Source organism: Hibiscus syriacus, unplaced genomic scaffold, assembly GCF_006381635.1.
Source record: "Hibiscus syriacus cultivar Baekdansim isolate YM2019G1 unplaced genomic scaffold, ASM638163v2 tig00110020_pilon, whole genome shotgun sequence".
NCBI lineage: Eukaryota > Viridiplantae > Streptophyta > Magnoliopsida > Malvales > Malvaceae > Hibiscus > Hibiscus syriacus.
Window position 1 is genome coordinate 3,195,132 of NW_024062568.1, and position 25,437 is coordinate 3,220,568.

The 25,437-nt window shown below is 33.9% G+C and overlaps 2 protein-coding genes and 1 pseudogene across 2 annotated transcripts; 1 reads left to right on the forward strand and 2 right to left on the reverse strand.

Annotated features, from left to right (window-relative positions):
* Nucleotides 1-7,064: 7,064 nt before the first annotated feature.
* Nucleotides 7,065-9,699, reverse strand: LOC120213437 (annotated as a pseudogene).
* A 5,326-nt stretch (nt 9,700-15,025) lies between these two features.
* Nucleotides 15,026-19,051, forward strand: LOC120213309 (telomere repeat-binding protein 4-like). Its single transcript, XM_039211481.1, has 10 exons — nt 15,026-15,228; nt 15,902-16,018; nt 16,139-16,982; nt 17,067-17,276; nt 17,380-17,442; nt 17,534-17,613; nt 17,720-17,964; nt 18,086-18,403; nt 18,516-18,579; nt 18,717-19,051. The coding sequence occupies exons 2-10, from the start codon at nt 15,938-15,940 to the stop codon at nt 18,939-18,941; spliced, it is 2,130 nt and encodes a 709-aa protein (XP_039067412.1). The 5' UTR covers nt 15,026-15,228; nt 15,902-15,937; the 3' UTR covers nt 18,942-19,051.
* Nucleotides 19,052-21,262: 2,211 nt separating this feature from the next.
* On the reverse strand, nt 21,263-23,232 carry LOC120213310 (protein FIZZY-RELATED 3-like). Its single transcript, XM_039211482.1, has 5 exons — nt 22,627-23,232; nt 22,328-22,553; nt 21,648-22,252; nt 21,503-21,571; nt 21,263-21,403 (listed from the first exon to the last, which is right to left on the reverse strand). The coding sequence occupies exons 1-5, from the start codon at nt 23,143-23,145 to the stop codon at nt 21,350-21,352; spliced, it is 1,473 nt and encodes a 490-aa protein (XP_039067413.1). The 5' UTR covers nt 23,146-23,232; the 3' UTR covers nt 21,263-21,349.
* Between the last annotated feature and the right edge of the window lie 2,205 nt (nt 23,233-25,437).

Sequence of the window (25,437 nt, forward strand, 5' to 3'; positions counted from 1 at the left end):
AGGGACTTAGAAAATTATAAATTTCTGTCTGATTTATTTATGTCAGGCGTGAAACAGTACAAATGGGGGGGAATTTTGGTAAAAATATATTAAAATAATAAAAACGATTAAATAAATAAAAGTAATTAAAGTAAAAATAAGAAGATGAAGATTGTGAATAAATTCGATAAAAGTAGCCTCAAGCTTCGCTTTGATTCAATTTCCTTATGATCACCGAATAAGATTTTCTCTTCGGGATTCACGTCGGTTACTTTGTCTACAAAGGCTATCCCCGTGACTCTATCTTGTATACCGAACACTCAAGACAATCTTTGATTCCGGCTTCGATAATTGATTTTAACGAAATAAATTGTCGTAGATCAATTACCGTTTAAGTTCGTAGCGTCCGACTCAGATTGCTGCTTCTATAACCGTCAATTCCAATCTCAATTCCCTCTTGGCGAAACTATCTCGCCAAGTGTGTTCCCAGGAAGTCAAATTGCTTTTTATAAGTCGAAACTTCCTCCCACATATTTAATCGCAACAACCTCTTTACTAAAGTCAATCTTTGATTTTGAAAACTGTTTTGATTTTGAAAAATAAGTGCAGAGATTGAGAGAGATATTCCGAAGATAATAAGGGATCGTTTCAATTCTCCCGTTAGAATTGAATCATCGCGACAGCTATCAGCTTTTGAAAAGTTTAGCTAAGCATGACAAAAGTCATACTTAGCATTTTGAAAACAAAACTTGAAAATAAAAGAAAAAAGGGAAAAACTTGAAAAGAAAAAAGAGAAAACTTTAATAAAACTAGAGAGAAAAGAAGAATGTAATTTGAGTGATGAGTTTAGGCTTACCCCAAGTGGGTATTTATAGCCTCTCAAAACCTAAAGGGTAAGCAAAGAAAATAATTAAATAATACAAAAGACAATTGTTTTTAAATTTAAATTCAAACTTAAACTAGTCTCCTAATGCAACTCTACTCGTCAATCTTCCAGAAGGCGTGCAGATGAAGTATTCTAGAAATCGCCGCTGACTGGACCTTCTAGAAACTGCCACGTCAGACCGCGTCGTGCCCAGAGTCGTGCCCATGTCTCCAGCTGTGACCAAATAATAAAAAAATGCAGAATTCACCCGTTTTATCACAAATTCTGGAAAGTAAGGACCTGCACGAAAATAGGCATAACACAACCAAATCAACAGTAATAACTCCAAAAAATCGAAGAAATAACGAGCAAAGATTAACTATTCTGAACACTCATCAAATTCCCCCACTTATCTCATGCTTGTCGTCAAGTATGATTAACCAAATTAGTCAAAAACTTCATTAAACGTTCTTTGTCAAGTTTCATATTCAAGGAAACAATGTAGAGACCACAATAACTATTCAAGTCAAGAAATCAATCAATTGAACATCACCAATTGGAACAAGTCAAGTGCAATTGTAATATCCATTCATTCATTAATCTAAATGCTCATAACTCAACACCTTACCGGGATTCACTCAAATCACTCAATGTGTTTGGGGTAAAGAAACGCTCAATGTCAGAATTTACATGGTATTACCATAAGCCTGCAAGTAAATCAAATCTCCACTACTAATAAGAACAAGATGCATAAATCAAAGGGTCTTTTATTGGTTGTAACGGGACTTAAGTAAAGGTAGGGAAAAGGCTAAATATAAGGCAAAAAAATTCAAGGCAAGGAACTAACAAATAATAATTTCAACTCCATTAAAACAAATATTAAGCACAACAAGATAAAAAGACTACATATATCAAACAACAAAATGCATTTTTTTTTCTCTTTGTTTTTGTTTTGTTTTCCATTTCACATCTTTTTTTTTCTTTTTCTTTCAAACATCATTTTTTTCGTTCGAACTGCTATTTTTTTCTCACATTCAACCCCTTTTTTATGGAGCATACAATGGTAAAATTATTCACTTGCCCTGAAGAATGTAGAAAAGATGGATAAAATAAAAAGGTTCGGGTTTATAAATATGGTGAAAACAAAGAAACGAGAAAAGGCTCAAAAGTGTTTAACTAAGGGGAAAATGCATGGGTAGGCTATTTAGTGGGGAAACAAAATGATTAATCCTAAGGTGCCCAAATCATCTTTAAGCATCATGTTCATGTGTAATTTCAACAGTATTTAACATGCAGGTTCTAGAATACCAATGCCAAATTCGACACACTCAATCAAACAAAATGAGAGCAAAAATGATATGCTCGTAAAGGCTCAAATCTCACCAAATTGTTTCATGCATTGAGCTAATCACATTTCAACCAACAAAGTCATGGAATATCACAAAAACACCAACTTATCACAATTCATGCTATTCGATATCAAGAACATCCTAACCTAAACAATTATGTGTTCCCAAACAAACATAGCATTCCAAAAAAAATTCAACAAGACAAAAAAATTCAATGAAATTTTCGACAAATCCAATCAACACATACTAGCATCGAAACATAAAGATAAGCAAAGGGAAATTCAATCCTACACTCTACTCTACTCCCCCTCACTTAAAGCGTTTTGCCTCAAAACGAAAAAATTAAAGTGCAAGAGAAGGAACAGAGTACTCCCCGGATTTAATGTCGACCACGGTCGCGATGAGAGGCGCTAGGACGTAGGTAGGAGAGGATCTCTGTGATGTTCGTCTCGATGGAGTGGGGGCGGTCGTGGACTTTATCCATTTGGGTTTTGCTAACGTGTGCCACCCTCCTCCAAGGGCTTTGCTAACGTGCGCCGTTTAATGAAACGGTACGCACGGGCTGGGGGGTTTTTTTCTGCTTTGTGCGACTGTTCACTGCTCTGTGGGTTTCGAAATTGGCATAGTTCGAATGAAATTTCCATAATTCTTCGTCGTTTAACTTTGAAAAAAAAATATTTGGTTCCTGCAAAATAAAAATAGAAATTAAATTAAACATGTTTGATCGAATAAAAATGAAACAAAAAGTGAAGATAAAAATAAAAAATGTAACGAAATTGAAAACAATGGGTTGCCTCCCATGAAGCGCTTTTGTTTAACGTCGTTAGCTCGACGACCTGATTCAGACTACAGGTTCTGTGACAAACACTTCCACTTCATTTGCTTTTTCCAACTAAGAAGTTCTTTATGAGAAATTTGAAAATTCTCACAAAGATTTCTTCGGATATTTCCCAATTTTAAAATCTTGTCCAGAAGAATGGCTGTCAAAACATTTTTTTTTACCAAAAAATGATTTCTTCAAATGGCTCCTTGATGATTTCGATTTAATTTTTGGTGCTTGCAAAAAGGAAGGTAAATCTTTAGTTTTTAAAGGAGTTAAGATCAAATTTGAATCAACAATTGAAATATTTTTCAACTCCCTTATGTCTTCTTTGTTATCATCCGACTCCTTGCATAAATCATCAACCAAGTTAGATTTACCATCAATAAGTTCAAAAATGCCAACAAAATTAATACTATGAACGTTATCCGGATATCTCATTGCTTTATAAACATCAAATTTTAAGATCTCACCGTCGAACTCCATAGTAAGAATATCACTTCGAACATCAATTTTTGCATTTGTCGTGCTCAGAAAGGGACGACCGAAGAGGATTTCAGAACCAATGTTGCTACGATCATTTTCCATATCAATCACATAAAAATCAGCAGGGAAAATTAAATTTTCTACCTCTACTAGAACATTATCTATGAGTCCTTCAGGATAAATAATTGATTTGTCGGCTAGTTGAAGTGCAACTCTCATCTCCTTCAAAGGCTTGGTGGAAATTAAATTATAGACGAAGAGAGGCATTACATTGATAGGGGCACCTAGATCGCACATAGCTCGCTTAATTTTAACCTCACCAATTTTACAAGATATTGAAAACATACCTTGGTCTTTATACTTCGGTGGAAGCGGTCGTTGGAAAACTGCTGAGACGTTCGCGTCTAAATCCACTTTCTCGACCTCGGTAAGCTTCCTTTTAGTCGTACAGAGATCTTTAAAAAATTGGCAATACCTTGGAACTTTCCGGATAACCTCGAGGAGAGGTATGTTAACTTCCACCTTCCGAAGTATGTCTAATATTTCCTTTTCCTCAGTATTTTTATCCTTTTTAACTAACCTTGATGGAAAAGGCGGTGGCACGTCATAGGGGGATGACATCGGGTCGTCTATTTGCTCTTTATCATTCTCTTTTTGGGATCATGCATCATCAGTTTCTTCTTCCCTATGGGAGTTAGAATCTTCTTGTTTCTTCTGGGATCTTGAACATACCTCCTTTGGGTCTGGTTGTTCAACAATTGTACCGCTTCGGAGGGTGATGACGCTAACATTCTCTATTGGATTCGGCTCAGTTTGTGATGGTAGCCTCCTTTGTTACTCTAACCTCCCCACGGCTTAAGTCAATTGGCTTATCTGATTGTCCATCTCTTGGAAGTGGGCTTCAGTTCAAGTCTAGATTTTTTCCTGGGATAGTGCTAACCTCTCGACAATCGATTCTAATGATGACTTATGCAGTTGTTGCGGTGGTGGAGGTCTCGCTTGATAGCCTTGATTCGGTCTCGGGTTCTGGGCATAACTGAAGTTCGGATGATCCCTCCATCCTGGGTTGTTGTATTTCCGTAAGGATTATAAGCTCTTTGGGGAGGTCCCGGGAAATTCCCGACTGCGTTGACTTGAGCTGTTGTGTCGTCTTGAATCAGTAGACAACCGTCTGTTGGATTATCAGGTAATGCACATATTTCACATAATCGATTTTGTCATGTCTTTCCTGCAACAAGAGAGTTTACGACTTCAGTTAACTTGTCAATTTTATTTTCTAAGGAAGATGAACTTATCTCATGAACCCTTCGAGAAGGTTCATTGTTTGTGCGAAATTGTTGGGAATTTGCGGCCATAGTGGATATTAAGTCCCTAGCTTCTGTAGAAGTCATATTCACCAAGGCTCTATCGCTGGCTGCATCGATCATCTTCATTTCCAGGGGAGATATTCCTTCGTAAAAGTATTGAAGGAGTGTTTGTTCGGTTAACCCGTGTTGCGAGCAACTAGAACATAACTTCTTAAACCGCTCTCAGTAGTCATAAAGTGACTCTCCATCAAGCTGTTTGATTCCGAGTATTCTTCTTCGTAGTTCACTTACTTTTGCCGCAGGGAAAAACCTGTCAAGAAAAAGATGAGTCATTTAAGTCCATGTAGTAATAGAATTAGGAGGAATATAAAATAATCATTCCTTAGCCGAGGAAAAGCTCTAAATTTGATTTGGTCCTCCGTTACTCCCTGTGGTGTTATGCTGGAGCAGACCATATGAAATTCCTTGAGATGTTTGTATGGATCCTCGTTTGGCAATCCACGAAATGTAGGGATGAGATGAATAAGGCTGGTTTTCAACTGGTATGTAGTTTCGCCTTGGGGAAAATAAATGCACATAGGTCCTTGTTCAGTGGGTGTCGCAGCTAACTCCCGAATAGTAGGTTCGGCCATCAGAATTGTATTACCTGAATTTGATTCTTCTTCTGGATTCGTTTGTTGTCTCCTTCTTTCCCGAAGTATCTGTGCGTGGAGTCTCCTAGCTTTAGCTTCAATCTCTGGGTTGTATTCCACTAATGTGCCCGGATTAGTCTTGGTCATAAATCAGAAACAAACAAAAATTAGTAACTTTGGCGAAGTCCCCAGCAACGACGCCAATTTGACAACTGTCGTTTCGATGTCAAAATAAATTCCTTATTCTCAATCAATAAATAAAGGAAATACGTAGTAAAGAGAAGTAAGGGTCGATTCCACAGGGACTTAGAAAATTATAAATTGTTGTCTGATTTATTTATGCCAGGCGTGAAACAGTAAAAATTAGGGGAAATTTTGGTAAAAATATATTAAAATAATAAAAGCGATTAAATAAATAAAAGTAATTAAAGTAAAAATAAGAAGATGAAGATTGTGAATAAATTCGGTAAAAGTAGCCTCAAGTTTCGCTTTGATTCAATTTCCTTATGATCATCGAATAAGATTTTCTCTTCGGGATTCACGTCGGTTACTTTGTCTACAAGGGCTATCCCCGTGACTCTATCTTGTATACCGAACACCCAAGGCAATCTTTGATTCCGACTTCGATAATTGATTCTAACGACATCAATTGTCGTAGATCAATTACCGTTTAAGTTCGTAGCGTCCGACTCGGATTGCTGCTTCTATAACCGTCAATTCCGATCTCAATTCCCTCTTGGCGAAACTATCTCACCAAGTGTGTTGCCAGGAAGTCAAATTGCTTTTTATAAGCCGAATCTTCCTTCCACACATTTAATCGCAACAACCTCTTGACCAAAGTCAATCTTTGATTTTGAAAACTGTTTTGATTTTGAAAAATAAGCACAGAGATTGAGAGAGATATTCCGAAGATATTAAGGGACCGTTTCAATTCTCCCGTTGGAATTGAATCATCGCGACAACTCTCGGCTTTTGAAAAGTTTAGCTAAGCATGAAAAAAGTCATACTTAGTATTTTGAAAACAAAACTTGAAATAAAAGAAAAAAAGGGAAAAACTTGAAAAGTAAAAAGAGAAAACTTTAATAAAACTATAGAGAAAAGAAGAATGTAATTTGAGTGATGAGTTTAGGCTTACCCCAAGTGGGTATTTATAACCTCTCAAAGCCTAAAGGATAAGCAAAGAAAATAATTAAATAATACAAAAGATAATTGTTTTTAAATTTAAATTCAAACTTAAACTAGTCTCCTAATGCAACTCTACTCGTCAATCTTCCAGAAGGCGTGCGGATGAAGTCTTCTAGAAACCGCCGCTGACTGGACCTTCTAGAAACTACCACGTCAGACCGCGTCGTGCCCAGAGTCGTGCTCATGTCTCCAGCCGTGACCAAATAATAAAAAAAAAATACAGAATTCGCTCGTTTTGTCACAAATTCTGGAAAGTAAAGACCTGCACGAAAATAGGCATAACACAACCAAATCAACAACAATAACTCCACAAAATCGAAGAAATAACGAGCAAATATTAACTATTCTGAACACTCATCAAATTATAATGAAAATCCTCTAAATAATTGGAAAAGAAATGAATACTTTTCTTACCTGGTGGAAAATAACCAATAGTTCCTCTTACACCAAGGGAGCTTGATTGATTAGAATGATGGTTAAGCCTATCTTTATAAAGGAGCCAAAATCACTCATATGGTCAACCATCTCAACATCAAGTAGAACATTGCTTGTCTTGAGGTCACAATGAATGACCAATGTTTCAAAATGATGGTGCATGAGCAACATCTACCGCCACATTAACTCTTTGGAAGAAGTTCAGGTTTCTCATCGTACCATGTTCATTTATGCTAACAGATGGATGCAACCAATCCTCCAAGCTTCCATTTTCCATGAACTCATAAACCAAGGCTTTGAAATCATTACCTTTGAAATCAACCCCCGAAACAACTGTTAATACCTTGATAAGATTCGATGTCGAATGTTCTTCAAGGCCTCACATTCAGCCAAGAAGCTCCTGGATGCTCCACGATTTAGAAGATTAAGCACCTTTACTGCAATAGTTGTTCCACTCTCTTCCAGAATTCCTTTATATACAGAACCAAAACTTCCTGAGCCAATTAAATTATGTGTGGCAAATCCATCTAACCCTTAGGATGCTTTGGTATGATAACTGTAAAAGCGGATTTTCTGCACATGTTGTTGTTGGCTTTTGCTCTTTCTTCTTTCTAAACCACAAGACAAGGAGACAAGTGAAAACCAAAGCACTCCTAAAATCGCAACAATAATTGCAATTTTCAATTTACGGGAAGTGTTTGATGATTTTTTCAAGTCACACTTGATAAGTGTAACTCTGGATGCCTCCACAAAGCTTATTGTTTTCCTCAACAAACGTAGCACTTGCATTCTTAAAGACTCCTTCACTTGGTAACACTCCCTCAAAATCATTATAAGAGAGATTTAAATACTTTAATGTCCCAAAGTTCACTAGAAATTCTGGAATCCTACCCGAAAGATTATTATCATATATATCCAATGCCTCAAATCCTCTCAATGAACTTAAAGATGATGGAATGGACCCTTGCAACAAATTGCCTTCCAAGAACAACTTCTCTAGACTTACGCAACTACCAAGGTTGTTTGGGAGCAGACCAGATAAACTATTTTGAGAAACATCAAATTCAGCTAGATTTTTTAGTTTTTCCACTTCAACGGGAAGCTCGCCAATCAAATGATTTGATGATAAGTTTAGTAAAATGGGTCAAGGATGGGATCCCAAGTACTTGAGGGGTATTTGTCCACTAAGATTGTTATGAGAAAGACCCAAATAAAGCAACATTTGGCACTTACCTAGACTTGGTGGAATGGTGCCATGAAGATTGTTAAGTTCTAAATCAAGTTGGGTTAACATTGTTAAATTTCCAATAGAATGGGGAATAGTCCCATAAAGAGAATTACTATCAGCGTAAAAGATTTTTAGTTTCTGAAGCCTCCAAACATCAGAAGGAATGGGGCCTGATAGTTGATTTCCTGAAGCATCTATCACCTCCAAATTGACGAGATTTCCAATTCTATCCGGGATTCTTCCAGATATTTTGTTATCTGCTATTTCTAAATATAAAAAGGCGCTAGAATAATTGCTAATGCATTCAGGAATTACCCCTCCAAAATTATTTAAGGCTATATATAGAAATTCAAGTTTGGTATTATTGACTAAAGTGCAAACAAAGTTCAAGTCACCTCACCTTCTCTCTCGTGTCCCAAATGGTTATTGGACAAGGAAAATCTGTTCAGATTATCCAGCTTCTCTAATGAAGGCACATTTCCACTGAATTTGTTATCATCAAATTCAATTACATTCAGATTTGAGGCATTGGATATTGAAACATAGATTTGGTCAGAGATTTGGTTTCCCCCTATGGAAAAGAACTCAACATTTGGCATCATGATTGCTAAGTCAGAGTGAAGAGTACCTTGAATCTTGTTTCCACCAATATCAAAGGTTATAAGACTGGAGAGATTAAACATTGCAAGAGGAATAGTACCAAATATTTCATTTGGGCTACGGAGAAAAATGAAAGGTTTGTTAGCCGTCGAGCTTCTGGTATAATCCCACTTAAGGCGTTTAAACTCAAACCAAGTCTCTCCAGGGATGACAAGTTACCTAATGAAGGTGGGATACTCCCTCTCAAGCTGTTGTTGTAAACGCCAAAGACTTTCAGGTTTGATAAGAGACCCAACGAAGCAGGCATTTCTCCTGTTAACTGGTTGCCTGTCATATCAACCGATGTAAGCTGAGAACAAGCTGATAAATTGGAAGGAATTTCACCACTGATGGAGTTATTGATAAGGTCTAATGTTACCAGTCTTCTTAAACGCCCAATTTCTCGTTGTAGAAGCTGTTTCCCACTAGACTCAACTCCCTAAGAAAGCTCAAGTTTCCAATGTAAGGTGATAAAGATCCCGAGAGTTTGAGGAATTTCAGTTCCAACTTGGTGACTCTCTGATGCTTGCGACATCATGTAACGCCACGCCACTGACAGAAGTGAATGGAACTATTCCAGGACTCCATAATCTTGAGCTGATCATCCGTTATCTTGGCCTTGAACTGGAGCAAAGCCTGTTGATCGGTGTCATTTCCTCTAACAACAGGGGTTGCTGTTGCTATACCAAGCGAGTTAAGACCCTGCAAGTTGAAGCCTGTGAGAAGAATTATAACTTCAACGCAAACAAGGAGAAAAAAGCTGTACGCTTCCATTTGGTAAATCGATTTCTTAATTGATGGTATTGATTTGCAACTGAGAGTGCTTTGTTAATAAACCAGAACCGAAGTGCAGTATAAGAAGCAAACTCTGATATTATCTTCCGTCAATTGGTTCAAGAGCGGCTAATAATTGATGAGATTGATTTGAAAGTCTGATATAATCTATAGATTTCATGGTTTAAGTGGAAGAAGCAATTAAGTGGAGATTGACTGTTTTAAGTCATACGACATTATCAAAGTTTGGAACTTGGAAATCCAATCTCTTGTTCAAGAAATGGTAATGGGAGACTTGAAGTAAACGCACTTTGCCACGCATTCACGGTAATGTTCAAATCGATCACCCGAAATGTCAAAAGACTTGCATTAACAGGTGGTTCTACTCTTTTGTACATCTACCACACTGATATTCAAGGGTGGACTTTCAGCATTATGCAGGAAGTAATCGACGAGGATGACGAGAAGCTGAAAGAGTTGAGGAACGAATACGGTGACACCGTGTTCGAGGCTGTTGGCACCGCACTGATGGAAATGAACAAATATAATGCGAGTAGAAGGTATCCGGTCTCCGAGGTTTGGAACAGGAAGGAGGAAAGGAGAGCCATCATGAAAGAAATCGTCGAATACTTGATCAAGCTACTGAAGATTCATAAGGGTAAGCGAAAGCGTACTATTCGCTTCGGCCATTTTCATGGTATAAGCTTAATTACTTACCCAGTACAGCTTCAACTTGCCATTTTGGAATCATATATATATATATATATGAAATGATCATGAACTTGCTTTCGATGTTAGAGAAAAATGGTATTTGTCCAGCTTACTTTTTCTTTTTATTTCTTGTAATTTTATTATTTTAGTGCACCCAAGTATAAATAAATAATTAAATAAATATTATAAATATAGAAAATATTTAAAAAATTTAACCCTAATCTGAATATTAGTTATCAAATTTATTAAACCAAATCATGTTATTAATTATTGTGTTCAAGAACGGATGTAAAAAGTTATGTTCGGTGCGAAATTAAGAAGCTATATTAAAATTTTTGGGAATGTAAAATTAGATAATCAATAAAAATATATATCTAAAACATAAGAAAATTTAAAATTTCTAGGGCGTACAACCAGACCCCCAATACCCCTCGATCCATTCCTATTGTCTTATATGTAAGTTATATATTTAGTTTATATTTTTTAATAATATCATTTTAAATTTTTATGATTTAATCACATTATCAATATAATATTTAAATTAAAGAATGATATTTTAACATTAAAGAGTATAAAAACTAATTAAATTAAAATATAAAAACTAATTAAGTTAAAATATAAAAAATAAATTTATATATAATACATTAACTAAGAACAAAATTTAATATATTTTTTTATTTTCTTTTAGATCAAGCACCTAATTTTCGAGAGTTGAATCTAAAGTTAAGAACCTAATGAGTTCCAACTCCCAAAAAATGAATTCCAAGAATTTGAATTGGGATTTTTTTTTAAATTTAAAAATAATTAAACGAACATTTTAAGTAGCATTTTTCATCCATGTTCAGATTAATTATAAATATTTTAAGTACAATGGCATTGGCATGTGCAAGTTCAACCATTTTTACCCTAAATCTTGTTGCTTACTTATTGCTCCCTTCCCCCTTGGTTTCTATATTTTTTTAGATCCAGAATTCCTTACCCTTTTCTTTTCTTCTTCACTTAAAAAATTATGTAATTTACATAATTACATAATCGTGATTATATCAAGCGTTTAATCGAATTAAATTTTAAACATATAACTATTTTGATAATATGTTGTCTATTTACGAAATCTCAAATTTAAGAATGTTGATGATTTAGATTATATTTTACTTTTTTTTAAAAAAAATACGTATAATTTCTTTGATTATAAAGGAAGTGACAACTTGAAAATAGAGAAAGGGTTGCAAGATTTGTAATTCAAACCTAAAGAAATACTAAATAACTTAATGTGATTTAAATATGTACAGTTCGTGATTTGAATTCTTTTTGGTTCTGTTTGAAAATTTTGTGATATGATCCGTTTAGTTAAGAAATAATTTTAGAACCTAATAGAAGAGGATATGAGATGGATGCGGAGCATCTCAAATTGTGGTATAAAACAGTTTAAGTATTAAATCGAACCAAAATTTAAGTGTTGAAAAAAGTGTAAGTTTAGGTACCAAAACATGTTTAGTACTTAAATTATACTTAAATTTAAAAAAAATGAAAGTTTAGGTATTAAAACATATTAAAACCAATAGTTTAGGTATTAAATGTGTTAAGTTTTTAATGACGGGTACTAAAATGAAACAAAAACTAAACGTTAAATATAATTTTTTTTTTAAAAATAAAAATTTATTTACTAAAACGAATTAAAATTAATAATTTAAATATTAAACACGTAACCTGCCCATTATATAGGACAAGACTCTAACATAAAACATAATATTCTCCCAAATCGAACTATTTCGTTTAGTGAAAGCCTCGTTTTAACCCAAATAAAGTGAGATATTAGCAATCCGATAATATTGTAATTGATCTTTGTTCCTACTTTAATGTAATTATTTAAATGGAAACTATCATATACTCACCAACTTTATTGATGTTGACATTGCGAATAGATTTGGACTAATCTATACAGACTTAATCATTCGAAATTTTGTAAACTAAAAAAGAATATTGGGTAAATAAATCAAAATTTAAAGTAAATATTATTTCCTATAATATCTGAAAACAATTTATGAAAAATCGGTTAAATTTAAAAATGTTTGAATTTAATTATTATTATCTAAGCTGAAATTTAAAATATTCATACGAAAATTTAAATTATATTTTTTAAGTATATTTAAATTATTTATGAGATATTTGAATTTAAATATTAAATTCATATTACTTAGAACTCTTTTGTAACATCTAGGACTAACGTATATTTGTTGTGTATAGGTGAACAAGACCTTAAAGGTTATTGAATTTTGTTTATCTTTGACATATTTGTCGTGTATATGTAAAATGACGAAGATGCATCATATGAAATACGTTTTTAAAAAAATATTTTTAATAGTATGTATATTCATTTTATGTGACACAAATATAGTGACAAATGTAAGTTTAAGTCAGGATTATATATATATATATATATATATATATATATATATATATATATAAATCTGAAATTCTTTTAATTAATAAATTATTTTATTAGTTGTACTAATTTTAAAATTTTATTTATATATATCTAATTAAAAAATTCATATAACTATATATACAAGTTTATTTAGGGATGAACATAGGACGGATTTCGGCCAACTTAACTCGACTCAAAAAATATATACGCTCCATCCGACCTGAAATTCGACTTGACTTTTTGATATAAAATTCAAAGTTGATCCGACCTGATCCGAAATAATAAAAATATTATTTTTATTCAATAAAAACAACGATTTAATTGAAAAATAATATATAAAATGGTATTATTATAATTATTCCTAAATATATAAAGTAAAATTATATATTTTTGGTCGAGTTGAGTCGTGTTTTTTTCACTCTAAATTAGAATCTAATCTGATCCAAACATCATCTTAAAAAAACCTGAACCGACCCAACTCAAACCTAAAATTTTTTCTAAAAAAACTTATCCGATCAAATTCGAGTCTATGCCCATCAATAAGTTTATCTTTAAAAATATTTTTTAAATTTGTCCTGTACAAAAATATAACGTCTTTTCGTAAATAACCCAATCCTCTCAACTGACAATTGACCCCACAATTCAACAACACGTGTCGATATGTGTAATTACTTTAGTCTCTGATTTACACTTGGCAATCTGGCTATTTCTAGAATCAAGGACACTTTTTTAATATGTTAACTCCTTAGTTATCTTTTTGGGGCCACTCGTTTTCGATAACTTCAAGAATTTTATTTTATTTTTCGGGATTTTTGAGACCACACAAAAACAAATTGCAGAAGAAAACTGTCATCTTTAATGGACTAAATTAAAAAAAATGTTTATTTTTCTTTTACTATTATAGTTAGGATAAACTATATATTTAATTACTTGACTTTTATTTTATCTCTTTTCTAATTATCAAACTTTTAAATTTTTTGATTTTCCATTATATTTTTGAAATATATTTATCATTCGATCCTTATCTGTTCAACACCACTCAAATTTTCGAAGTAAACTTAAACAAAAGAAAATCCTAGAGACTTCCCTGTTCAATCTAAATTTATAAATTTTACTTGATTCATTGATATTGAAGTATTTTTTTTTTCAAATCTAAACAAGGAAGAATTTGAGAAAGATAAGAGAAATAATATATCTTAAGTTCATAATGATAAGATGCGGTAATTGCAAATTAAACTGAGATAAATTTTAAATTTGATTTGAGTTTTATTAATTTTAAAAATATTTTAAAGAAATCACATTAGAAATGAAAAAAATTAAAAAAAAAATATATGTTTTAGTATTATTTACGCTATAAATAGTGATCAATGATAATTGAACTATAATAAAAATATTGATCATAAAAAAATAAAATTTAACTTAGTTTCATAAGTAAAATACACACAAAGCAATATATTGGTACTATTGGTAAAAGCTAACTAGTAACTATCTTCCCCCCTAAGTTGGGTGACAAATAAATAAATGGAGACAAATGTTTATTAAATTCATAAAATTAAAGTCACGAATCAAATTATCTAAATAGTTAAAAGAATGAGTGTACCTGAGCATTGGTATCAATAGAGATGTTGAGTGTTTATTAATTGAGAATCTTTAAAACATATACTACATTGTAATCATCTCAATTTAATAAAAAAATCATAAAATTAGAAAAACTAATGAGAAAACGAGTTCACAAACACAAAAGTGTAATTACCCACATCATTCTATAATAGAATATTATTTTATAAATTTTAATAATTAAAAGGTTCAATAAAAACAACATGCTATAGTATACCTTTTATGTAATTTATCTTAATTGTTTTTAAAAATTCCGTATTCCGATAAATAATAAAAATAAATAAATCTCAGACGCACAACGTGCTTCCACGTGGCGTCACTTATCTGGTTTTTGGAAAGAAGGGGTTAAGAACCGCTCACAGCGAGAAAGAGGGGGCTGGGGGTTTTAATTACAGCCTATTACCGGTAAACCCCTCGAATCCACTGGCTGATCCGGTTTTATGGTCAATATTCATAAAGTTAATATCATATTATTTTGGGGTTTAAGTTTTCACCATTTCTCTCTTCTATTAAAATTATATACAGTTATTTTGCTTTAAAGGTTTTTGTATAAATTTTTGTTCTTCAATTCATAAATCACAAAAAAAGTTTGACAAAAAAGGAAATTTGTTCTTCTTTTTTCAGTGAATTTCGATTGAATATCATTTGTGTTTGTTTGGTTTCTAAGATCTTTGTTTCTCCAGGAATTTTCTCAGGAAAATTTTCATTTGCTAATTGTTTGCTGTACATTTGTATATTGGGTTTTCAAGAAACTGAAGATCGTTTCAGTTCAAAAGGTGAGTTATAAGCTTAGTGTATCGTAAATTTTCGGTTGTTTCTGCTCTTTGAATTGTTGGGTTTCTTCATATTTTATGCATTTTTTGTTCAATTATGCTAAATTATGAGGCGTGATGACTTTTAAACTAGTGGATTTCGATTTCGATCCCAGATTTGGATTGAGATCTGATCTGTATTATTTTCCTTTTTGGTTCGGAGATTAGAAATGGAAAATGTAAAAAAAAATTGGTGAATTTTGAAGTTTATGAGATTATAATTTTAGTTTATATTTCTTATTTAAGGAAAGGAAAACAAACAGAATAAATTCGACCCCTTTTTTTGTTTAATTGTTTAAATTCTTGTTTGAGTATGAGATTTCCGATCAATTTAAAATTTCACTGTGGAAATTTATAATTTTTTTTATCAAAGTTACGCTACTATATTCTTCTTCCATTGATGCAGAATTCTGGGTTTTGGTCTGTAATTTGATTGGTTCATTTCCCTGTTTCTTTCTCTTTTTTGTTTAAATTCTGGAATTTTAATTTTTAAATTTTGGGTTTTCTTGTTTATGGATCTCAATGTCGGATCTCCATAGAAAAAGAAAATTTCTTTGTGTTATTTTTTAATTGTAAGGTTTTTTTTGGTTTAACTTTGAAATTATACTGAAGTATTGTTAGATTTGTTTATATGCAGTGAATTTGTAACTATACATGCCTGTTAGTCTGAGATATGGTGTTTAAGAAGAGGTTAGATTATGGATTTAATACCTTCAATGTCCCGAACGTGCCCCGGGCCCCTCGATCAAATCGGGTATGTTTCATTCTTTTTTTGGTCATTTATCTTCTAAGCTTGTCAGATCATCTTCTGGTGGTTTTGATCCTGTTGAATTTTGATCTAACTTGATGAATAAAACGATGTTGCTGGTTTCAGAGGTTTCGGAGTAAGCAGGCAGTTGAGGACAGTCAGATTTGTGCATTTGAATTGTTAGCGTCTTTAGCTAGGAAGTTGTTGCTGGAGAGCGAGAGTTCGGCTTCTAGCAATGCATCGGAAGGACATGATCATGTTTCTATAGGTAAAGATGTCGTCAAACAGGAAATTCATTCATATGATGATAAACCGTTGAAACTCAAATGCGTTGAGCAAGGAAGCCGTGAAGCAGTGAGTGCTGCTGCCTCTGAGTCGACTACCGAAAACAATGACAATGTGAAGGGATTTAAACCTGCTGGAGATGATGCATTTTTGGATCGCGCCCCGATCAAGACACAGTCTGCTTGCTCGGAGCAAATAAGTGGTGATTTGAAGTCTATAATTCGTAAAGGCAATGCAGCATACAGGAATTATCGTGGTGACAGGGATCTATGCTCCCCTTGTCTCGGGGATTTATGTGATGATACAAGTGAGAATGGGTTTAAGCAAGAGCAAGATGCTAAGGGTTTGGACATCGGGAAGTCGAGTATCGCTAATACGTGCCCCTCGAAAGATCCAGTTGAATCGCCTATGAAATTTCCTGCTCCTGTTAATTCTAAATGTGATGCCAAATTGCCGTCCCGCGGGGACCCCATTCCTAATGCTTCTTTTTCAAGACATAGGAATGGTATTAAGTTAGGTAGTAGAGATGATGACGAAAACTTTTCTAGATTTAATAGACATAGCTATAGGTTTAAGACTTCTAGGCCTCCAACACGTATTGGAGACCGAAGGATAAGGAAATTGCTGACATCCAAATACTGGAAAGTAGCTCCAAAGTTAAAGGATTTTGAACATTCTAAATCTGGTGAGTAGTGGTCATAGCATGGTTTACATCTTACTTGAACTTCATAAATATTCTTTACTGATTTTGTGTTTCATATATTTCTAGATGGTGGAATGAGGCCTCTATACCGTAAGCGGAAGACCTACTATAATTACGACAGATATCATAACGATACACACTACAAAAGGAGGAAGTTCTTTGACCGTAGCTCGATAGTAACTTCTGATGGTGGGATCAGTAGTGAAAGTGTTTGTAATTCACCCGAGAAGGTTGTGGATGGAAACAAGGGTAGTGCTGCCTCAATGTCGCATGCAGGTGCTTCCCTTCTTCGATTACCTTATTAGTATTTTTACATTTTACGGGTTTTGAGATTGGAATTTTAATTAGTCTTACTAAACTACTTTATTCTGTTCCGTAGTATGCGGGATACCCCCCTTGCTTACAGGTAACAAAGCATCCCACCAATCCAAAGAGACTCACGGTACGAATAGATTTTGACAGACTTGTGTTAATTGTGGACGTTTTTATTATAGTTTTGGGTAATGTCTTATTCGAGGGTTGTTCTTGTACAGTGAAATTCAGCATCAAGTCTTTTAGAATCCCGGAACTTTATATCGAGGTTCCAGAAAGTGCGACCGTGGGTTCACTAAAGGTATACAAATGCTTTGTTGTTGTTTTTCATTGACGAAAATAGTTTTATTTAATTATCGCATAGTTTATAACACTTTTTACCTCGTATGTTACTTAAATACGAGTAGAGAACTGTTATGGAGGCAGCGACTGCCATACTTGGAGGTGGAATCCGTGTCGGGGTACTTCTTCAAGGGAAGAAGGTGCGAGATGACAACCGTACTCTGTCACAGACTTGTATTGCCTGTGAAGATAATTTGGATTCTCTTGGTTTCACTTTGGAGCCCGGTCCTGCAAAAGCTCCTCCATCTGTGTGCTCGGAAGAACCTCCCCTTCCGATATCATGTGATATAGCCCCTCAACAGTTAACAAGGTGATTTTTTTATTTTTTGAGATAGGGTGTTGTGATTCTTTTTCGGTTTAAATCACTTTATTTCATTTATATACATTACCTATACCATCGATAGTTTGATTAACAGATGCTTGATTTCCAGCTTTCCGACCACTCCAGTTGTAGATACAGAGATTCCCGATGTCACATCCGACCCACTTTTACTGACCAATTCGGCACATTCTGTGGATACTAAACACGAACCAGTTACCTCCCAAACTGACAAGCTACCTGATCAAAGTCTGTCGGAATCGAGAGCTATAGTTCCTGTTTCAGCACTGAATGTAGAGGCACTAGCCGTCATCCCTGCCAGCCCAAAAGTTCGAAAAACTGAGCTTACACAGCGTCGTACTAGGAGGCCGTTTTCAGTCTTTGAAGTAGAAGCATTGGTACAGGCAGTCGAGGTGCTGGGTACGGGAAGGTGTGTTACTGTTATATTCACATACTCCTTTCCATGTGTTTGCTCATTGAAGGCGATGCAGCCAGTTTATAAAGATGTGTATCTAAAAATAAACTCTTTGGGCTCTCTGCAGGTGGCGCGATATTAAAATGCGAGCTTTTGAGAATGCCGATCACCGAACATACGTGGATTTGAAGGTAAAGTAGTTGAACGATAATAATGCCGGTCATCAAACTAATGTGGAATTCTTTTTACTTATTTTGCACAGTGGGTATCTTGTAGGTATTTGATCATACCGAATGTTGCTAATAACGTGTCGTTATCACCTGCACAGGATAAATGGAAAACGTTGGTTCACACGGCGAAAATTTCCCCACAGCAACGACGAGGGGAGCCTGTACCGCAGGAACTCTTGGACAGGGTCTTGGCTGCTCATGCATACTGGTCTCAGCATCAAGCTAAACAACAGGGAAAGCATCAACCCGGGGCTTTGAGGATCACAGATGGGGAATCGGACGGAAACGGAGTCGCGACAACGGCTCGGACCAATTCGATGTAAAAAGAAGGTAGAAACATCGACCAATAACAGGGAGAAGGAAAGAAAACATGTACAAATTCGATCGAAGTTGTTGTAATATTTTCCTCACTACTACTACTCACTTTGATTCATTTCCCAGCTTCCAAAACCATTGAAGCCATTGACGTTTTCTGTAAATGAAATTCGACGAAAATAAATTGTTTCTAACCAGATTTCTACAGTAAATTTCCTCCCAGAATTCATTTGGGTTATAGATCTTTAACTCTTATCGTTGAACTTAGAAAATTATTGTGATTTTTTCATTTTGAATTTTTTAGGAATTCTTAATTGGGACGGGGGAAATTGATAATTGAAATAAATAGGACACAATTCAAAATAAATATGAATAAAAAATATTAAATTATTTAATTATTAGTTTGATTATAAATATATATATATATATATATATTCTCTTAAATGTTATAATCTAGTCAACCATTTAAGATATTATTACGAACAAGTTATTAATCATTAAATATTTTAGAGGAAATAGTGATGTGAATATGTTATATGTGCGCAACCAGCATATGAATATGTCGAATCCAAGACTCAATGATTGATATGATATCATATAATATAAGAAAAGAATACGCTTTCATCTAAATTATAGTAAAATTTGGTTCATCACGTTGTCGTTTTGAGGTAGGCGACACTTCCGTACACGTTATACCATGTGACTAATTTGGGCAAATATGTATGTACAATTTACACACTTTATATTATATTAAATTAAAGATTTTATAAATTTATTAAGTGATCTCAATAATTAAAAGGAGTGTTGATTTCTCTTAAAATATTAAATTTAAAAAGTTACATTTGTAGAGTATATATGTTATTCTCTCTTAAAAGTTTGAATTCAAACCTCTACTCTACCAAATATATACATTAATAATAATAAAATAATTATTAATATATGTTATTTTATAATCATTAATCACCCACTATAAAATTTTGACGTAGGCACAATTATCTACGCAACCTTAAAGTTTATTTTTTTATGTATATATAACATATCATTTCAATTTTTTGTTTAAATATTAATTAATTGTACGAACCAAGCATCCTTAATGTTAAATGAATTGTTATTATTTCTTAAGGTATCGGGTTCAAGCACCATAAATATCGAGGGTGTAAGCGTTCGATGTCAAGTGGTAGAGAATTATCTTAGAACATATATTACTTTGTAATTAACCCAAATTAATAAAAAAATATTAATTAATTATAACAATAGAATATTAATTGAATTAATATTATTACTTATTATTAGTATTAAAACATTAAAATATATAATATGAAAAAAATATGGTTAAATGTAATTATTTTAAATGTAAAGACTTATCATCCAGTAATAATCTTTATTTTAGTTAATACAAATTTATTCTTAATACATAGTGTATTAACTAATCTTAAGGAACATGTTTTAGTGATGTCGGTTAGTTTAATGTTTATAACTTTTTTTAAAAAAAATTTAAAGTTTATAACTTTATATAGCGAGTGATAAGTCGGGATTATGATTCGTAGTTTACGATTAGCTATGTTCATAGTAATAAAGTGGTTATAATCGACTATCGATTGGTATTGATGTTTTCTTTTACAGGGAAAGAAAGGTTAAAATTATAATTTTAGACATTTTCTATTATTTTTTAAAAGTTTATACTAATTTTTAATGTTAGTATTAAGCGTAATATCATTATAATTATTTGCAAGTTAACCCAGTAGGCACACTCCATTGATATGTCTATCAATTGATTCAAAAATTATCTATTTCTTTTTAGTCAAATCTGATAAATAATTATGTAATGCGATGTATATTTTATTTTTTTGTGGGGGTGGGGGGTTTAAGGGCTTGATAGTTGATATACCCAAAAAAAAAGGACCCTTTTGCAAAATATTGGGAAAAAATTCATCACTAGGTAGTATTTTGTACTTTTCCTTTTCTTTTCACAATTTCACTTACAAATACCATAGAATGAAAATAAGGTTTATGTTATAAATAAATATTTAAAGTATATTATTCTTTCATCTAAATATTTAAAGCATATTCGATCGAAGCAAATACTTGAGAGATTATTTTTTTTTATCAAAATAGGTATTTAGTATTCAAATTTTTTTATCTAAGTATTTAAAGTATTCTTTAATTAATGTCATGTGCCAATTTTTTAGAACTAAGATAAAAAAATAATACTATAAATATCTATTTTGACCAATAAGTACTTTAAGTACTTATTTTGATAAAAAAATTTGTATACTTATTTTAATACTTGCATAAAAAATATGATGTATTTTAAGTACCTATTTGTGATATAAGGCTAAAAGCAAAACAAAGAGTCCCCTTTGGTTGGTTGTACAAAAGTGTCATTTACAGAAGAAACAAAAGAAATTCAAGTCTCTCATCTTATGTAGGTTCGTCCTAAAGACATGAGTCCAGTATCTTTAACTGGTGTCTGAAAAAAGGACAAAAATAAGTGAAATATTGTTAATAATGGAAGCTTAAGAACAAAGCAAAAAAAAATCAAGAATTGTTGTATTTTAGTGATGCTTACTTGTGATTTCACAGAAGGGAACACATTCCAAAACCTCAGAGTCTCGTCTCCTGCTCCAGTCACTATGGTCTGCAAACACGAACACAGTTAATTAGATTTTTACTCGATGAATCCTTTCTATCTACGAGAGCAGAGGACTCGTTACCTGTCCGTCGGGCGACATGGCGAGGTAGAGGACTCGAAAACTATGTCCGGTTAGTGTCGCGACCTTTACCATCGATGGATACTTCCACACCATGACTTGATTTTGAGAATATCCATGTGTGCTAACCAATTCATTGACATTCTTGCTCCATGATAGATTGCATACTTGGCTCCCTGTGTCTATGTTGTTCAATTGATGACCATTGGTCGTGTTCCAGAACCGGATACATCGATCCGCAGTTCCGCCCCCGGATGCGAGAAGATTGCTTTGATGGGGTGACCAAGCAATGGCTTTGACGGCGGCCTTGTGTTCAGTTAATTTAAGAACCGGCTGCTGTGAATACTGGTTCCAGACCAAGAGCTGATTGTCATTCCCACCGGATGCAAGTTCACGGTCGTCATGTGACCATTTCAATCCACAGACCTCGGATTTGTCTCCGATTAGCTTGTTAACGTAATCGCTCGAAACTCGAAGATCATGCTGAAGAATGTTGCGATCCCTGCTTCCGGACGATAGTATCCGTGAATTCCAAGCCAAGACACCGGTTCGCGTTTGATGTCCGCCCATCGTCCGGATCCTCTTGCACTGTGTTCCATCCCAAACCTAAACATGAAACCAAAATGCTTAAACCCCACCCCTATGGCGAATTCTATATGGAAATCGATCGGTTTACGTATCCTGAACTTGTCCGAGATTCGTACCAATCGATATGTATGAACCTTCCCGGGTCCATTGAACAGCACACGCACTGTCATTTGGTCCCAAATCACACAATTTGGTTACTCTGCTATTTGATGCAGTCCACAGATAAACACAAGTCCCCAACCCAACTGCAAGTACGTTCTGAGATGACCAATCGACAAGGTTCAAATAGAAGTCATCTTGAAGCGAAGGGGCATCCAAGACCTGCAATTCACGAAACATTTTCAGTAATATTATCAAATTCGAGTCGAATTTGAGTCGGATTAAATTAAATTACCTTATGAGGTGTCTTGGGGACTTTCCTAGGGAGTTTGGGTGGAGTAGAGGCTTCGCTGGCGAAGCCAATATCTTGCCCCAAAAGCGAAGGAGAATACGGAGAGCTCGGCGCTGAATTCTCGGTCTTGAACCGCAACAAGTTCCTATTCGGAGTAGTCGGCGAACCTTGACCTGCAGGAGAAAAGGAACCAAAATCAGGACCAAAAAGTTCAGATTTCAAAATCCTGGAATAAGCTTCATTCCCTCCTTCTTTAGCAGGCGACTCCTTATCCATTAACCCAAAGAGGTGCAGCCTCGAAGAAGATCTACACGGAATAAACCTATCGCTACATATCGACGATTTCGACGAGGACGACGGTGAAGTCAAACTCGATATCATCCGCGGCGAAGATATCGAGATCGAACGAAAGGAAGAAGAAGGAGAAGAAGCAGAGGCCGCTGAAGTTTCCAGCCGTAGTGAAGTTTCGTTCATCCCGGCAGGGAGGTTCAGGCCACTTTTTCTTCTCGGTGGAGTATCCATTTTTCGAGTTATTTTAATCTTTGCTTAGCTTGAGAGCCTGTTAAAAATGGGTTTCTCTTAGTTTTTGAAAATGGAGATTAAAAATGGAAGATTCGTAGCAGGAAAAACAAAGGCTCCTCTAGGGTTTTTTTCCCCCCAAAGGAGGAGCTGATTTTTCATGCCATTCCCTTGGCTTTGATAAAGCTTGAAATGGAAGATCTGCAACGGTCAAATTTTTAAGAGTAAAGTGCAGTAGAGGTCACTTCACTATGTTAAAATGATCTTTTTATAAGTAAACTATAAAATGTTACAAAATGGTCATTGAATTTTTCAAATGATTACAAAATGATAATTAAACTTTACCAAACTATTATAAAATAATCATTAAACTTATCAAATTATTAAAAAATGATCTTTAATCTTATAAAAAAACTATTATGAATTATTATTGCAGGATTATTTTATAATAGTTTGATAAATTTAAATATCATTTGTAATATTTAAAAGTGTACTAATCAAAAAGATCATTTTGACATAGTTCAATAACTTCTAGTATACTCTACTTAATTCGGCAAAGTACACTAAATGTCTTTAAACTATGCTCACATAATATTTCATCATTAAACTTTTAAAATCACAAAGATCATTTTAAAATTTCATCATTAAATGTCTTCAAATTATTATGAAATGATCATTAGATTTATAAAACTTTATGACAAAAATGTTACGATGACTATTTTATAATAATTCAACAAATTTAAAAATAATTTAATATCATGCATTTTAAATTATAGTAGGGCAGAGAGGAGCTACATATGTTTCGAAAAGGGGAAGGGAGGATGTCGTTTTGGGTTTTGATGAATTAAAAACGACATGGTTCTTGGAATTCTAGTACTAACGGTCATTTTCCTTGTGCTTGCCAAATAGCCGTTGCTTGTGAACTTGCAGGAAATAAAATTGTTGGATTAATAATTTGGGTTAAACGTACCATTACCCCCTTAAAGTATACTATTTCTATCGAGTTACCCTTTAAAATAGAGAAAATCACCTCAGTGACCAAAAAAAAGTTATAATATACGATTTTAACCAACTTTTTTTGGATTTGCCAAAATGACCAACAAAATCGTAACGCGAAATAAAAATCGCAACGCGATCCCCAGAATCGCAAATCAGTTTCCAAAATCGCAACGCGATTCTTGAAAATCGCAATGCGATAGTACAAATTCGCATTGCGTTTTGCCAAAATCGCAACGCGAATATGAAAATCGCAACGCGAACACATAAATCGCAACGCGTATCCGTAAATCGCAACGTGTATCCGTAAATCGCAACGCGTATGGGTAAATCGCAATGCGTATCCGTATATCGCAACGCGTATCCGTAAATCGCAACGATAATACATAAAATCGCAACGCGTATCCGTAAATCGCAACGCGATATTTAAAGCGCCATTATAATCGCTACGCGTATTTTATTTTCAAATTACAAAAAGAATATTAAGACAAAATCCCGTAATCGCAACTCATAACCTAAAACCTAAAATCACAACTCAGTCCCATCTCCATCTCTCACTCTCTACGGCGAAGAAATCCATCTCCGAAGATTTCCGTCCCCATCTCCGGCGAAATCCCTCACAACCATTCACGGTCAGAAATCCCTCACAATATTCACAATATTCACAACATTTTACACCCTAAAGTTTAACATAACACGTCATCACTTAATTTTAATTTTCTTTTTTTTATAAAAATCAGTTAAAATAAAATAAATAATATTTTAATCATTAAACAAAAAAATGTTTCCTTTCTCAGCTTTTCAGTTTCCGACAACTCAACCACTGTCCCTCCTCCACCGGACAAGATTTCATCCACCATCACCACCCTCAAGATCACCAACATCCGCCTTTATTTCAAAAAAGACTCTTCTTTTATCACCATCTAATTATGCATATGCTGAAGCATGGAGGTTTGAAGATAAGATCTTTTTAAGCTCAGAACTTGAGATACTTTAATAGTAAAAGAATGGAAATTTAGGCACAAGGGTTTTATCAGGATTTTTCAAAAGCAATTTGGGTCTTCTCCTAATGAGATTTCTGATTTGAGATTGTGAAAAAGCATGGTTCCTAAAGAAGCTGATAGCAGAGTCATGCCTTCTGGAGGATTCAAATTATATTGTTCTGAAAACTGATAAAGCGGGTTCTGGAGAGAACCCACAAGAGTTTACAAGGTAAGAAACTGTAAATGGGTATTCATTGCTTGGAATCTTTGAAATAAATCCTTGTGTTCCACCTCTTATGGAGATTTGTGTTTGGCA

What these genes read in the sequence shown, in the direction of transcription:
- LOC120213309 (XM_039211481.1), top strand. Translation starts at nt 15,938, where the DNA reads ATGGTGTTTAAGAAGAGGTTAGATTATGGATTTAATACCTTCAATGTC. An exon ending in GGGCCCCTCGATCAAATCGG is followed by an intron (nt 16,019 to 16,138) that starts GTATGTTTCATT and finishes TGCTGGTTTCAG; the next exon opens with AGGTTTCGGAGTAAGCAGGC. An exon ending in GAGGTGCTGGGTACGGGAAG is followed by an intron (nt 18,404 to 18,515) that starts GTGTGTTACTGT and finishes GGCTCTCTGCAG; the next exon opens with GTGGCGCGATATTAAAATGC.
- LOC120213310 (XM_039211482.1), bottom strand. Translation starts at nt 23,145, where the DNA reads ATGGATACTCCACCGAGAAGAAAAAGTGGCCTGAACCTCCCTGCCGGG. An exon ending in TCCCCAAGACACCTCATAAG is followed by an intron (nt 22,554 to 22,626) that starts GTAATTTAATTT and finishes CGTGAATTGCAG; the next exon opens with GTCTTGGATGCCCCTTCGCT. An exon ending in CCATGTCGCCCGACGGACAG is followed by an intron (nt 21,572 to 21,647) that starts GTAACGAGTCCT and finishes TCGTGTTTGCAG; the next exon opens with ACCATAGTGACTGGAGCAGG.